Source organism: Coptis chinensis, chromosome 3 (assembly GCF_015680905.1).
Source record: "Coptis chinensis isolate HL-2020 chromosome 3, ASM1568090v1, whole genome shotgun sequence".
In the NCBI taxonomy this organism is placed as follows: Eukaryota; Viridiplantae; Streptophyta; class Magnoliopsida; order Ranunculales; family Ranunculaceae; genus Coptis; species Coptis chinensis.
Window position 1 is genome coordinate 113,867,578 of NC_141458.1, and position 16,306 is coordinate 113,883,883.

General features: G+C 36.7%; 3 protein-coding genes across 3 annotated transcripts; 2 read left to right on the forward strand and 1 right to left on the reverse strand.

The window, feature by feature from the left end:
* Positions 1 to 9,576: 9,576 nt before the first annotated feature.
* On the forward strand, positions 9,577 to 11,888 carry LOC147513184 (flavonoid 3'-monooxygenase CYP75B137-like). Its single transcript, XM_086596201.1, has 2 exons — positions 9,577 to 10,703; positions 11,113 to 11,888. Exons 1-2 carry the CDS (start codon positions 9,735 to 9,737, stop codon positions 11,731 to 11,733), a joined length of 1,590 nt encoding a protein of 529 aa, XP_086452327.1. The 5' UTR covers positions 9,577 to 9,734; the 3' UTR covers positions 11,734 to 11,888.
* A 108-nt stretch (positions 11,889 to 11,996) lies between these two features.
* Positions 11,997 to 13,607, forward strand: LOC147513185 (putative UPF0481 protein At3g02645). The gene has a single exon (XM_086596203.1). It carries the CDS (start codon positions 12,121 to 12,123, stop codon positions 13,489 to 13,491), a length of 1,371 nt encoding a protein of 456 aa, XP_086452329.1. The 5' UTR covers positions 11,997 to 12,120; the 3' UTR covers positions 13,492 to 13,607.
* An 89-nt stretch (positions 13,608 to 13,696) lies between these two features.
* On the reverse strand, positions 13,697 to 15,739 carry LOC147513186 (flavonoid 3'-monooxygenase CYP75B137-like). Its single transcript, XM_086596202.1, has 2 exons — positions 14,757 to 15,739; positions 13,697 to 14,502 (listed from the first exon to the last, which is right to left on the reverse strand). The coding sequence occupies exons 1-2, from the start codon at positions 15,672 to 15,674 to the stop codon at positions 13,900 to 13,902; spliced, it is 1,521 nt and encodes a 506-aa protein (XP_086452328.1). The 5' UTR covers positions 15,675 to 15,739; the 3' UTR covers positions 13,697 to 13,899.
* Between the last annotated feature and the right edge of the window lie 567 nt (positions 15,740 to 16,306).

Consider the following 16,306-nt stretch of genomic DNA (forward strand, 5'->3'; position numbering starts at 1 on the left):
CCCTACTCTTCCTTATCTTTATCTTTATTAAGTTTGAGTGATTGATCCTACTATAAACTGTAATATTACCTCATCAAGCGCATGATTTATTTCAAGATTGAATCTTATTTTGTGTCTAGCGTTTGGCTCTCCCAAAAATCTGAAATCAACTCACCAAGGTGAATAATCAGTTGCATTCACGAAATAAAAACTAAATAATCATATGGAATATTGAAAAGAGGAGAGCAACCCTTCGTTGGTGAGAGCGAAGTTTAAGGTCTTTTCGTTTTTTTTAACGGCTAATAAATTAAATTGCTTAATTAAATGCCTAATTAAATGCATTTATGGTGGCGTACAATTGAAATAATGACGTGGTTTTGATTTTTTTTATTCACCAGCACATAAAATGACCAATTACTCCTAATTAAAGTACTAACCAATAGTTTCATTTAAGGACAATATGGGTACCATATATTAACAAAAGCAGAAAAAGACCAAGGCATACCACACATATTCTTAAAGAGAAAGAAGAAAGTATTTACAATTTGACAGAAACCATAAACACACACCAATCAATGGTATGCAAAGTACTGGGCACAAATAAAAACACCATTCGATTCATTTGTTGAGCACCTAGCTTCTACGAAAGCCCTTTTCCACCTTATACCATTTTGTTTCTAATTTGACTTAAACAAATAAAGTAGCGATTAAGCAAAAATATATTGAACCATCATTTACCATCAGTAACAACTATGCTATGGAAAAGGGAGTAGTAGATACTCTAAACCAAGCCCCAAAGAAAATGAAGACAATGATAGACTATAAGTTTCTCAAAAACCAACTTCGTGTTAGGATCATTTTAAGTATATCGCAGCTGCAAGATTATTGTAAAGGAAAGTTCGTTCATAAATCAATACACAATATAACTATATCTAGAAATTAACATTATTACAACACACCATAAAATAGATTTATTGATTTGTAATTGAATAACCCTAGTCTTTTCTAATTGATGCATCATTGAGCTGTGACCGTAGATGCCAAAAGCATAAACAAATTTCACATTACACATTACACATTGATATAACCAAGAGCATAGACAAATTTCACATTGCACATTGATATGATCAATAACATAGTAAAGGCCAAGTGTTATATATCCTATGTGGTAGGCCAAGAAATGGCTTTAAAATGGCTTTTAGGTGAATCACTCCAAGTGAATTTATAACTTTCCTTGAACTCAAACCACCATCGTCAATCAAATTTTTTGATTACCAAGCATCAATACTCTATTATCTTAAATACCATGTTGCCATTGACACTCTCAGTATAATGAATGATAACTATATCTATGAAAATCAGATAGAAAAAAGAATAGAAATAGGCAACTACTGAAATACAACCCAAAGGTGGACCAATAAGACTACTGTGAACACCAACCGTGGAATTACATATTTACTCTTATCTGAAATTCAATTTAGTGATTGTATTCCGTTTTGGGTATTGTAATATCAAGAAAATGATGAGGAAAAAATTGGGAAAAAAATGTCAATGTAGTGTAAAAAACACAATTGGTGGAGGAATTATTTAAATAGAAGTAAGATTATAATAAGTTATAATATGTCTTTACAATCAAGATAAAAAGCCCCTTAATATAGTACTTGCAATTTCTTTCGAAATAAATAAAAATTTATGTAATGAGTGATAAAGAAATTTATTGTAAGAACGAAAAAAATGCACAGAAAGACTTCGTTAAACACAATATGATTATATGACATCCTTTATCAATTGCCATTTCAGTCAATAGTCATACCAAGAAAAAAATACTACAGAAAAATGCCATGTTTTTAACCCATGTAATGAATAAACCTAGAACATGCACATCAGTTTTATCATTGAGTTCTTAACTGCATTGAACCCAAGAACCAAGAAATAAGAAACCTGATTAATAAGTTATAAAACAACAGCTTACCACAAGCGGGAATAGGAGAACCAACATGACCAGATAACGTATTAGCCTCGTCCATTGAGCTTATAACACAGCTAGTTTCAGTCATTCCATATCCTTCAAGAATGCTACAACCAAAGCATCTGGGAAGCGATTCATAAAGTTAATTATGAAACAACAAATACTCCAAGTGACCAAAGGTGGAAAAAATATATTAGATGTATGTATTCTGAGCAAATTTGCATTAACTTACACCCTCAAAAAGTCCATGACGTCAGGAGACAAAGGTGCAGAGCCCAAAATCATACATCGGAGTATCGGACCCTTCCACCTAACTTTGCCCTTATCTTATTGAGTACCAATCTGTCCCACATAGGAGATGGTTTCTTACCTGAAATAAAATGTGTAATAACAACTTAATTAGTTTCAATTTCCAAAGACGAGATAATGCCTGAGAGAATACATGTCTAAAGCAATAATATCTTAACAATAAAAAATGTGGGGATGAGTTATCGACAGAAAAGTTCAGAACCAAATAATTATAACATGTATAAGAGCACGGATGTCAAATTGACTGCATGTTTGAAATTTTATGCTGAATTAGTTTATTTTGCAAGAGAAAGAACAAAAAAGAAAATGATACGTCAACATGACCTTTTTAAGTTTAAATCACAAACAGAGAAACAAATAAAATCATACACAAAGCAGCTGACCTCATTAAACCGCAAGACCCCATTTTATGAAGCGATTAGTCAAACAAATCAAAATTTATATAGGCTAATTGATGAGAATGAGAAGTATATCTCCACATTCATAGAATTGGCATTCAATTATAAACACATACACAAATCTGATGCGACTGAAATCTACAACTTAAAAAATGAATATTTGGTATTATCAGATAAATGTACTATCTTTGATTGCCAAAAGAAACCCAATCAGAGGAACAGAGTCTCAAGGATATCCGGATTTAGTGTTTGGAAACAAAAAGGCCTACTTGAATTGTCTTGACTGAAGGCTTGGTTGAGACGTTCGATTATTTGTGGAGAACTCAATTGGAAGAGAGAGAACGATGGCTGATATTATTTCATTTTCTGTTTGCAAAAGAGGGGAAGTCGTAAAGTGGAAGAGAGACGGTTGGTTTCTTGATTTTAATTTCATAAAAGGTATTTATTTGGACAATGAATGCTGGGTAAGTCGCGAACAATTGAATAGGGGCGTATAGTTGATTTTCCACCTGAATTTACACATACGTCCTTAAGTTACTATATAATCTTAAGGGTATAGATGGTAGTAAAATTTGAAATGACTAAATAGTCCTTCTTAAAGGCATTGAATAATTGATTTTAATATTTTATGAAGGGTATTTCATGGTAGAAAAAAGATTGGTCCATTTTAAATGCCCATGTTAATTATGGTATACTCTACTAATTGAGATAAAACTAGGTATTGCGCATGTTGAAAAAAGAAAAAAAAAATGTAATGTATAGTGTCTGATTTCCTTTATATTAAATATAATATTGATAGCGCAAATGTTTAAAAAGAACAAAAAATAGTTTTAGTGGCACTAAAGTAATTGGTATAGAACATTTGATCATAAAATAAATAACCCAAAACTCTTTGATCAAATAAAATTGTTTACAAATCTTTTTTTTTAAGCTTGGATTTTGGGGTTTTGACAATATCCAAGCTTCATGATAGTACAGTAGTACAAATTGCATCCGAATCGATAAGTTTTCAACAACTGTTAATCAAGATGTTGAAAAATGCCTGATAATCTGATAATGCTTATAACAGAAGGTGTGAATTCCTCTGATCCAAACGTATATTCTGCTCTTGTATGGCCTTCCAAAAACAAGCTAGCTAACTGAGCCACTTATTGCGTAGAGACCATCAATCACTGTGGCAACATTGAACTCCACAACTCTTCATTTCTTCCATAAGCATCATATCATAGCATTGTTTTCCTTCCCTTCACACGACAAAGTCCACAAATAGCACCATACAACATGCAATATTCATTTCTCAGTCTCAACCCCCTTAATAAGTTTAACGTAGATTCTTCCAATTTGTTTTCACAATACCATTTATCTTCGTCCTTGGCTCACCCGCTGCAATAGGAATACCCAAAAGATAATTTTAGATCACAATATAATTACACAAACTAGCATTATATTGTAACTACAAAATATATCTACACAAACTTGTAACTATAGAATCAGACAAAACAAACCATTCATATGAAAGTTGTATCTAAAACAAAAGCATCTGGTAAGTCTTCCCCTTTAGGTACCGTAAGGTCGTCTTAGAGGCCTCACATATTACATACTTTCATAGTTAAATTGAAAGTCATTTGGAGCGGGTGTAAGTAAGATGGGAGTTAGATTGCCCCAACCCTTTTTCACTGTAATAGGAAATGGTTAATAAAGCTAATACCATTTCCTTGAGCATTACTTATTTATTAATTCCATGTAGCTCAATCTTTTGTTTATAACAACCAATTACCTTTCAGCATAAAAAAAAGAAAAAGAAAAAGATAATATGATACCCTCTTCATGACAAACTTTGTTATATGTTAGAACCGAAGCACAATTTCAAGGGGTTCAACATAGCCCAAATGAGGTATAAATTCAAGTTGTGTGAATGGGGTTCAACAAAGTCAACACAGACCACCCGTATCTAACCAAAAACCGAAGCCAGGATAAATTAGAATATTTGTTATAGTAAGCAAAAAGATACCTAAAATTAATTGTTATGATCATTTGCTTGCCAATACCTACAATAGGTGCATATTAAATAAATATTAGAAATATCGAACACACAACAATTCTATTTTACATCACAAACTAATGCTATATTACAACACACGCCATTTCTATTTTGAATATATAGAAAGCTCCTCATCCAACAGTAATATGTAGGGTGGGAACGCCATTGTAGAAATAAATGCTCCTCCTACAACCTGCAAGTAAGATAACATTGTGAATTAGTACACCATGCTCAAATTTGGAACTCTAGCCAGCCTTAACGATAATCAATACTTCGCACTATAAAAGATCAGATGCGGTCTTCCAAAATTTAGAGCACCACAACCATTTTAGTAGAGGACTGCACTTGTATGTTCTCATTCCCTATTTTATCCATCACTATTGGAAATACAATAGGTAGCAACTAAAACACTTTTTTCCACCCACAACCATGTACCATTCAAGCAAATAGAGTATATATATAGGTCCCCTTTCTGCATTGCAATGGCTCCAAGGGTACCTATATTAATGTTTGCATTATCATCCTTAAAGTCCAAGTTAGAATGATGCATAAACATAAAGAGCTAGTCCCGTGTTTGCGAGACATGCTGCGAAAGGAGTTGTTTCTCTTGCTAGAACAGGTTCTCCTACTCTTTCATGTGAGAGGAAGATATTGTTGAAGTCACCTAGGACACACCATGGACCAATAATGCCTTGATGTTACTGGCATACACTAAGGTAATGTGGGCACTAAGAGAGTTTTGGTGAAAAGTCACTTGACAATGCAAAAACTGGGCAGTTTCATGTAGCTTTGTGGCTGCCATATAGTTGTTATCCCATAGAAGCCATATCCTTCCACTAGGGTTGCTTGCATAGTTGTTCATAAACCCCCATCCTGATGAGCATAACCCACTAATATGTGCACGCTTCACTTCTTTACTTTTGTTTCTAATAAACCCAAAAAACACATTTTATTCTCCCTAATGAACTTGTTTATTTCCTTAGCTTTTCTGAGGTCATTAAGTCCTCTTATGTTCCAAGTACAGAGTTTGGTCATCATGCTAAATGATTGGTTTTGTTTCTTGACCCCTTGGGTCTACCTCCGCTCTTTTTTCTGAGTCATAGGAGGTGGTGGAGTAGTCACATCTTCTGTTGCTCTTTTTTGGGCTCTTGTTTTGGCTTTGAATACTACTTCTCTTGTAATCTCATGGTCATGAAAGTATTCGATCAGTTGGCTCACCTTCAGAAATATCATCTTTGAGGTCTTCTTCGCTATCAACTAGAAGTTAAAAAGAGTTGTGCTCATGAAGATATTGTTCCTTTTCTTTCAGCTTCCTTAAATCTAGAGCATCATCAAGTTTGGCCATCCGTGAGGATGGAAGGAAGCTTTGAATAGGAAAAAGTTGTTGGGGAGAAATAAAGACTAGTTCATTTCCTACATGTTGAAAAGCCTTATGTGTTTAGGGAGTCTAGTGAACTATTATCATCACACAGCATAATGTGATTCTTCTTCAGTGGAGGTATCCTCTTCAACTGTGACATTCTCATTGATTGTTTCTCTGCCTTCTCATTTTCATTTGAGTTTTCCTTAACTCTCCATACTTGTTTAGGTCTTGCTGGACAACTATTGACTTTATGCCCATAATGTTTATAGCTTGAACATGATACTGGAATCCAGGGGTATTCCAGTTCGAGATTGTAGGGGAATTTCTGAGTATCCTCTGATCTTCCTCATGCCTTGTGATTAGGAACCTCTTTCTTAATAGAGACGGGATGAGATGATTTTGAGTTCAGGGTTGAATTGCCTAGCGGCTGCCCGATCTACTTGTTTATTTAAAAGAATCAAACCCTATTTTGTGTAGTTCCTAAGAGTGAATTCCTATGGTTTATATAGGAAGAGCTTTGAGAGTCCTAGGGTTAAGGTTAACCTCACCGCTTCTGAGTTCCCTTCCATCTTTGGACTTTGCCCTCCTATTAGGAATCCTCTCTTTATGGAAGTCTGAATTTAGACCATATCTTATTAGAGGTAGGTTTCCTTGTTGATCATAATATCCCATCGTATATGGAAAGATTATATATAAAATATAACTCTTGAAGATATGTCATTACGATTTCTTCCTTATCATCAAAGATCGCCCTCTTCAGTTTCCTTATGTTCAGGAAATGTCCATATCAGTTCCTAAAGACTTGGAGAACTGTTATACTTAGAGGCGATTAATCACATGCCTGACACATGCTTACTAAACACTAGTGATAAACACGAGATCACTTATTCATAAAATTGATCTGATGGCTCTCATCTCATTCTGGACATCTATAGTCCTGGGTCATTTCCCTCCCACGTGTCATTTAGTTAGTGACGGGAAATTCCCTCTACAGAGATTAATAATTTTTTCTCCCATTTTGATTGGGATGGAGGTCTTGAATGAGTAGTCTACAAGAACTACTACACAGATTTTTGCAAATGATAATCGAGTTCTGGCTCGAGTAGCTTTATCCATGTTCAAGGGTTCGCCAATCAGACTTACAACATAAACTAGGCCATCGTCCGTCCAAAGTTCCTTGGGGAGATCCATTAGTTTGACCCAGATTGGTAAACTGGATATTTTGTTACGTTGTGCTTCCATTTCTGGAGACCATTGCCTCACCACAAACAGTCGGCCGACAATAAGGATAGGTTTAGCTTCTAAGATTTGTGTCCTATCTTCATCCACATTAAACAAGAAATAGAAGAGTTGTTTGTCTATGGAGATGGTATAGTTACCTTTAATCTTCCATTGTTTAGCAAGAGAGTCGCGTACTAATGGAAAAGGCAATCTCTTTTAAACAAAGAAACCCATAACATATTCACTCCATGGTATAGTTACCTTTATTTAGTCAATGCTAATAAAGTGAATATATAGGAAAACCAATACATATTAAATTGTGATATTGATTAATTAGTATTGATTGGGTTGCTCAACCCAATTAACAATGTAAAGACTTAAAGGTCTTAAGCCCGCCTAAAACCTGAGAAAATCTTGACCGAACACGTGTCTCCCCAGACCCCGATCCACGCCGCGAACTAGCACGTCTCTCTAAAAACCAATGTGTTCTGGTGATATTTAAACTGGGATATTATTGATTGGTATTGTTTGGACTGCTCAATCCTTCAATACTTATACTGGAAACAACCAATTTGGGTTATATATATATATATAGTCAAAGTTAATAAAATGGCTTAATTACAAAAATATATAAGGTACTTAGGTCCTGTTAACACTTGTATCAACATACAATTTTTTTTAACAAATGTATCAATGTACTATGCACGATTTCACAAAACTAGCAATCTGTTAGCATCCGTCAGTTAAGTGATGATGTGTCATATTATTTTTATTTTTATTTTTTTTTTTTTCCACCCAGCACACCTTATGTGGCAAATTGTATACACCATGACCAGTTTGACACTTTGACCTTGACCCAGTTTCGTCTCCCTCCAGCGATCTTAACTAGTTCGGTATCTTTCTCACCCGAAAAACCAAACGACCAAATTATAACAAATTGCTCCAAAAGCATAATCGATTTGAACTTTAAAGGGCTTTCAAGCTCAATGATGCTTGGTTAAACTATATAGGTGTTCAATGCTTGGTTGAAATTTGAGATGAGCACCAATGTATTAAGCGGAACCACCATCTGACATCCAACAAAAAATCAGACATAATCGAACTCAAATTACACCAAACTCTTGAATTGAAATAAAAAACCTTTCAAACCCCCTAAAATCATTGAAATTCACATATCAACAACAAAATTGATTTGAAGTTAACTTTGTGTTCAACATTGAGTTTGCTCCAACTTTACACCAAGATTTGAAGTTCTTACTAAAAATACCCAAAATCAGAAATTATTTCGGTGGTGATGTTGATATTAAGAGGAATAAATAAAAAAAATATATATGAAGAGAATAGGAAGAAAAAGATAAAAGAATGAGTAGAGAGAGGAGCATGGCGGCGGCACTGGAAAACAGAGAAATGATGGGTTGTGCATACTTTGGTTAGATGTAAACAATTTGCCACATAAGGCTTGCCAGGTGGAAAATTAAAAAAAAAAAAATGACACATCATCACTTAACCGACGGATGCTAACAGGTTGCTAGTATTGTAAAATTGTGCATAATACATTGATATGTTTGTTAAAAAAAATTGTATGTTGATACAAGTGTTAAGAGGACCTAAATACGTTGCATATTTCTATAATTAAGCCTAATAAAATCAATATGAGAACGATACACATTAAATTAGGATATTGATTAATATTGATTGGGCTTATTTAGTAAAGCTAATAAAATCAATAGGAAAACTGATACATATTAAATTGTGATATTAATTAGTATTGATTGGACTGTTCAACCCAATTAACAATGTAAAAGACTTAAATGCTCGTGGTATTTATTGGGCAGCTAAACCCAATTAACAATGTAAATACTTAAAAGCCCAAAGCCGATCTAAAATCTGAAAAGATCTCAACCATACACATGTCTCTCCAACGGCCGATCCATACCACGTACTAACACATCTCTCCAAATTAAAAACCGCTGTGTCATGATATGAGTTATAAGCTCTTGGTCATTTGTACCACCCCAAACATTTGAATGGATTTTCCAACTGAAATGGAAATTACTACCAAAATAGCTGTAATAATATGATAGTCAAAAAGGGATTATGAATGAAGACTATTGATCCATTCATTTTTAAGTTAGTCACGATTTGTTTATATTTATTAATTGTCTGAATGACTTGTCATTTAATCAAATGAGTCATTTAATCAAATACATTTCATTCATTGAAGCGAATTGTCATTTATAATATGGATAGCCCAAAGTCCACCTCAAACGTGAGATGATCACAACCGCACACGTGTCACCTCAGACGCCGATCCACACCACGCCACTAACATCTCTCCCTAAAAACCGCTCTGTCTTATTATATAGAAGATATAGAAAAAATTTTCCTAGCGCACTTAGGCTGAGTCCAATGGCTCTCTATCAGCCTTAGCTATTTTGTTCTCTGGAAGTGCTAATGGCCGTCACATGTTTCCATGACAAACTTTCCACTTTCCTTTCTGATTTGTGGTCATGGTGGTGGGCTGGAAGCAATCAGAAGGTTGAATTGTCAACGGCAGTACTCACTTTTTTCACAGTAGTGCTTCTGTTATTTTGGATTACATGGATGGTGAAGGAATCAACCAAGGGGAAACTACCAGGCCCAAGGGGTCTCCCCGTGTTGGGAAATCTGTTATCGCTTGATCCAGAGCTTCACACCTACTTTGCAAAGCTGGCACAGACCTATGGTCCAATATACAAACTGCAGCTCGGCAATAAGCTGGGTGTCGTGATCAGTTCACCGTCCATAGCTAAGGAGGTACTGAAAGACCACGACACCACTTTTGCTAACCGCGATGTGCCAGCTGTAGCAGGGTGTATCGCTTACGGTGGAAAAGATATTGTATGGACTCCATACGGGCCTGAATGGCGCATGTTGCGCAAGGTCTGTGTTAGAGAGATGCTTGGAAATGCATCCCTCGATGCAGTTTACACCCTTCGTCAAAGAGAAGTTCGCCGGATGGTAGGAAACGTCTATAGTAAAATAGGTTCTCCAATAAATGTTGGAGAGGAAATGTTCTTGACAGTACTCAATGTAATCACAAGCATGATGTGGGGTGGTACTATCAAAGTGGGCGAGGGGGCTAGTATTGGAGCTGAATTTCGAGAAGTAGTTGGTGATATTACTGATTTATTGGGTAAGCCCAATCTTTCTGATTTTTTCCCAATATTAACTCGACTTGACTTGCAAGGCATACAGGGAAAGATAGGGGAGATGTTTAAGCGATTCGATAGTATATTTAACTCGATCATCGAGCAAAGACTGAAAATGGAAGATGGTGACAGAGAAGACACTAAAGATTTTCTTCAGTTGATGTTGAAGCTCAAGGACGATTCAGATGCCAAAACACCTTTCACTATGGTACATCTTAAGGCCTTGCTCATGGTAAGAGTGTTCAACATTTCTTTTATAGGATCTTAAGGTACTTACTAGTTTCCAACAATTGAGAGTACGATTTTACCTGACACTGTAGATAGAGATAGGATTGAGTGATTGACTATACTCCCATAGTTGGCATTTTGAGTCTATGAGTTTACCCATCATGTGCTGCGTTATCTGGTAGAAGTATTGAATTTTTGGGAATAATAATATGTTTAAAACAATCTAGATCAAAATGAAGGGTAGATCGAGAATCCAAATTCAATATGTAATGAAAAGCAAAAGAAGTTAATTCAACTAAGACACATATCTACCAACTCATTATGGAGTCACGTAGTAGTTCAATATGATTTTCGAGTCTTTTATAGTTTTCAAATGTATTAAACTTATTTGTGCCATTGTGTGTGATAAACAGGATATGGTAGTGGGCGGAACTGACACAACGTCAAATACAGTAGAATGGGCAGTTGCGGAGTTAATGAACAAACCAGAAACAATGAAGAAAGCCCAAGAAGAATTAGAAAGAGTGGTAGGCAAAGACAGCATGGTAGAAGAGTCTCATCTCCCTAACCTTCACTACCTGCAAGCAGTTATGAAAGAAGTGCTACGTTTGCATCCAGCTCTTCCACTCTTAGTCCCTCATTGTCCAACATCATCTTGTGCTGTGGGCGGCTACACAGTTCCCAAAGGAGCAAGGGTGTTTGTTAATGTGTGGGCTATACATAGAGATCCAACAATATGGGTCAACCCATCGGAGTTCGATCCTCAGAGATTTTTCAATGGAAAATGGGATTATAGTGGTAATGACTTTAACTATTTTCCATTTGGGTCGGGTCGAAGAATATGTGCAGGGATACCTATGGCTGAGAGAATGTTTATGTATGAGTTAGCAACATTGTTGCATTCATTTGATTGGGTATTGCAAGAGGGTGTAAAAATGGATCTGAAGGAGAAGTTTGGCATTGTGTTGAAGAAGGCAGGACCTCTTGTTGCTATTCCGACACCAAGGTTATCTGATCCAGCTCTTTACGCCTAAGGTAATATGTAATTGGGATGTTTATACTACATGTATGTTGGATCATTGTATAATGGTTAGAGAACTGAAAGGTTGCGACATAGGTCGTCCCCGGACTTGGATTTGAATTGCCAACGTATTTGCCCCAGATCAATTTCGTAGCAGTTTTCATCTAATTGAGTTCCTTAACTTTTTGCATATTAAGAAGTCAAGAATACATTGTCCAAAAATGATCGAGTACTTACGTACCCTAGGTTCTTTACTTCCATAACTCAACAAAAGAACTAAGAATCAAGGGAAGCGTAGAGTTCCAGTAAACTCACAGTAATATTCAAAGGCAACAACTAAGAGTATATATCATTTAGCTGCTGCAAGAATAGAAATAGTCGCTACCTTAAATTAAAAATAATGGCAGCTAGAGCAATACCAATAGGCTCAAACAGCAGTTTTGCAGATTGGTTTCTTTCCAAATTAAACGACACGAACTCGGACAATCTAGCCAATCAAAATCGCATACCACGGGTACCCCGGAGCCTAAGATCCAAAGATGGTTATATGAAATGCTTCGATCCTGAGATGGTGTCCTTAGGTCCTTACCATAATGGGAATCCCAGTTTCAAGCCCATGGAAAGGTTCAAATTCGATGCGATGAAACGCTACACCAACAGCTCCCTAAATAGTTACGCAAATGCGGAGCAAGTTTATGAAAAGTTGAAGCCTGTAGCACTTGAAGCCAAGGCCTGGTACGAGGGGCAAAGCAGTGTCTCTAATGAAGTTTTCGCGAGGATGATTTACGTGGATGCTTGCTTCATTTTGGATTTCATTGATGAATTTATCCGTAAGAGCAAGATTAGTCCAACACAGGGAAGGCCACTCAGGCCAGACAACGATGGTGTGAGTTTGAGAAGCCACGACACAAGTATTGTGTTAAGGGACATGATGTTGCTAGAAAATCAAGTTCCACTATTTGTTCTTAAGGAACTGATGTCCATCACAAAGAGGTCAGACACAATTGGATTGCAAAATATTGATGGGTTCATCAATGTACTAATCGACACTCCGGAGTACTTCTCCGGTGAATCTTTAGAAGGTCAGATTCAAGGCAGTTCAAATAGCAAACATGGAGATAGAGATATAAGAGAGTCCATCCACCTTCTTGATATATATAGGAAGAGGATATTGGGCAACGAAGTCACGAGTCCAAATTCAGCAGAGACAGAAAGTTGGTATTCTTTTCGTTCTGTAACAGAACTTAAAGAGGCGGGTATAAAATGCAAAAGGATTGGATCGACCCATTTAAGGAAAGTGAACTTCAAGAGCAATCATCTTAGTGGAGAACTATTGCTCCCCCACATAGTCATCGACGACATGACCAAGTGTTTGCTTGTTAACATGATAGCGTATGAACTGGATCCAAGTGGTCCTTTGGACCGAGGGATTACCTCTTACATTTGGTTCATGGATTCACTCGTCGATCGTGAGGAAGATGTTAAAGAATTGAGGGCTAAGAGCATTCTTCTCAATTCCCTTGGTAGTGACAAAGAAGTTGCTGACCTCTTCAATGTATTGGCAACAGATTTGACTCCAGACCCAGATTCATATGCTAGTGTCAAGAGGAAAATTGAATCCCACTGCAAGAATAGTGGAAGGGTATACATAGCTAATCTCCTTCATACACATTTCAGCACACCTTGGACAACAGTAGGTTTTAGTGCGGCTGTTTTAATTCTTATTCTTACTATGATCCAAACTTTTTTTGCTGTCTTCCCTAGAAAATAAATTTTATGTTCTTAGATTGTATCTCATGTGTTTGCTACTGTGCTTCAATTCACAGTAGCAATCTAGAACAGTAGTAGAAAAAGTATGTAAAATGTTAGAGAAGGTGTTGCTATTTTTTTTCTTTTTCTTTTCTTACTTCTTTCATGTAATGTCCTTTTACTTAGTGAAATGGTAGGGCTTTCCTGGCCCCCTCAGATTCTCACTATGATACATAATTGACAAGCTTCTTAATAATCTATATCGAACTCAATCACCTGAGTGTCTGGATCATAATACAATCTAGTGAATCTACATAAAACAAAAACAGATAAACCCGAAACAAACATGAGTACAAGAAAGCACTAAATATAGAGCACTAAAAAGATTCTTTGCACGGTAGATAGCAACTAGCACCACAATAAAGCTCATCTATCTTGGCATTGGAATCACCACAAGTGGAATTTTCTTAACCAGTTCTGTTCCAAAAGACTCTGACATGTCGAGCTTTGTTCCCTCCGGTAATTTCCAAGTGAATGAATGCAAAAGTGAAGCTAGCAAGTAAGGTATCATTCTCTCTGCCAATGGAATTCCCACACATACCCTTCTCCCTGACCCGAACGGTATGTAGCTAAAGTTTGTACCATTGAAATCACAATCATCATTTGAATTCATGAATCTTTCTGGCCTAAACTCCAAAGGATTGTCCCAGTACTTGGGATCTCTTTGTATGGTCCATGCATCAAACAAGATTTTGGTGCCTTTGGGAATCAAATAGCCACCAATCACACATGAGCTGCTTGCGTATTTTGGGAGTAACAGAGGGGTTGGAGGGTGCAGACGCAGAGCTTCTTTCATTATTGCCGATATATAAGGAAGTTTGGGAATATGTGTTTCTTCTACCATGTTTTCAAGCCCCACAACTTGCTCTAATTCCTCTTGCGCTCTCTTTAATAGATGTGGCCGTTGCATTAGCTCTGCAAATGCCCACTCACATGTAGTTGACGATGTTTTTGTCCCAGCTATCATCAGGTCCTAATAGGGAGGAAAACATCAAGCAATATTAGTATAAAATACTTGTCAAGCCAATTAACTGGAAAATTAGTCAAGGTAAACTGAGTGTCCTTTTGGCTGAATTCCACCTAGAAACCCGTCTAGACAGCAATGCGTAGATATATAGACATTGTGACAATGTAATCTTATAAACCAAAAAGGAGCAGTTACGATACTTAGTTATAACCGAAAAAAGCATATGTGGAGTAATGAAGGTGATAGTAAGAAGTACGTACCATGAACAAGGCTTTGATGTGAGTCATCGTCATTGGAGTCTTCTTCTGATCAACCTGGTCTCTACATTGCAACAATACTTGAAGAAAATCTATTTGTTTCACAGTCTTCATTGTGAGACGTTGCTCAATAACTTGGTCGAGTATCCGATCAAACCATGACATAAGCATCTTCATTTCACGCTCTTTTCGCTGTAAATCGAACATAGCAAGAAATGGAATAAAATCTGAGATGTTTGGTTCCCCACAAAGAGCCAAGATTCTTTGACTAAGCTTACGAAATTCTGAATTTATCTGTTTCTTTTCATGTCCTTCATGTGCCAGACCACCCCACAACATCCCTGTTACGGTATCAAACAGAGTAGCATTTATGTAATCGTCGATTGTAATGGGGATGCCAATCATGGCTCTAATATTGTTAACCATTTGACGACATTCCCTTTGGCGAATTTGATAGAGAGATTCAAGTCTTTTGTTGCTCAGCAGTTGAGTCACACATACTTTCCGAAGCATACGCCAATGCTCCCCGTAGTGGGAGCAAACCAAGCTCACACCACCATATGAACAAGTGATCCCCACGGCTGGTGCATCATGGTTAGCGCATGTTGCATCATGGTCTTTCAAGACTTCTTTTGCAACTGAAGGTGAACTCAACACAATACACAGCCGGGTTCCTAGTTTTAGCGTGAAGATTGGACCATAAATCTTTGCTAAACGGGCGAAATGAGGATTAAGATCAGGTTCAAGAAATGGGAGGTATCCGACCAATGGCAAACCTCGAGGTCCCGGTGGCAAAGGTGGTACCCCATTTCTATGTTTTTTGGTTTTCCACTTACAGAGTGTAATCAAAAGTAGGATTGTAGAGAGGGTGAATGCCACTATACCGTATTCATCCAACCATGAGGAAGATTCTGATCTCATGACTGGAACTCAGAATTAGAAGATTATGACTCATTTGCTTACTGCTCTAGTGCTCTTACAGTATTGATAGGTATTTATATATTCTATAAGAGCTGTAAGTTCGTTGATTTGTCAATATATTTTAAGGTAGTTACATGGAAATGTAAGCAGTGGATGTGCGTGTCACAGCTGTTTAAATTAGAAAGTTGGAAAGGTGGATGACTTTGAAGAATGTGGTGGATGACCTTGAAGAATGTGGACAATGAGGAATTACACTGCAAAAACCTAAAAATTGGTGGCCCACATTATTAATTTTTCAAAAAAAAAAAACCAAAATTATAGTAAGGGTGATCTGGTTTAGAGCTCAACCGGTTCAACCACGGTTCAAGCTTAGACTGAGGGTCCAACCAGAAACTCAAGTTTTAATTGACCCGAACTGAAAATTTACCGGTTCCGGTCGGACCGCAATTCAACCACCGGTCCAGTCCGGTTTTCTAAACACTGCCTATAACTCCGGAGAGATGCACCAAGCCGCCAACTATTTTTTTTTTTTTTTTTTGGCGTGGTATTGGCACCCTAATTTATGTATATGGATTGACACCCTTTTGACAAAAAGTAAAATAATAATGATTATTCTTTATATGTCCTTTTAC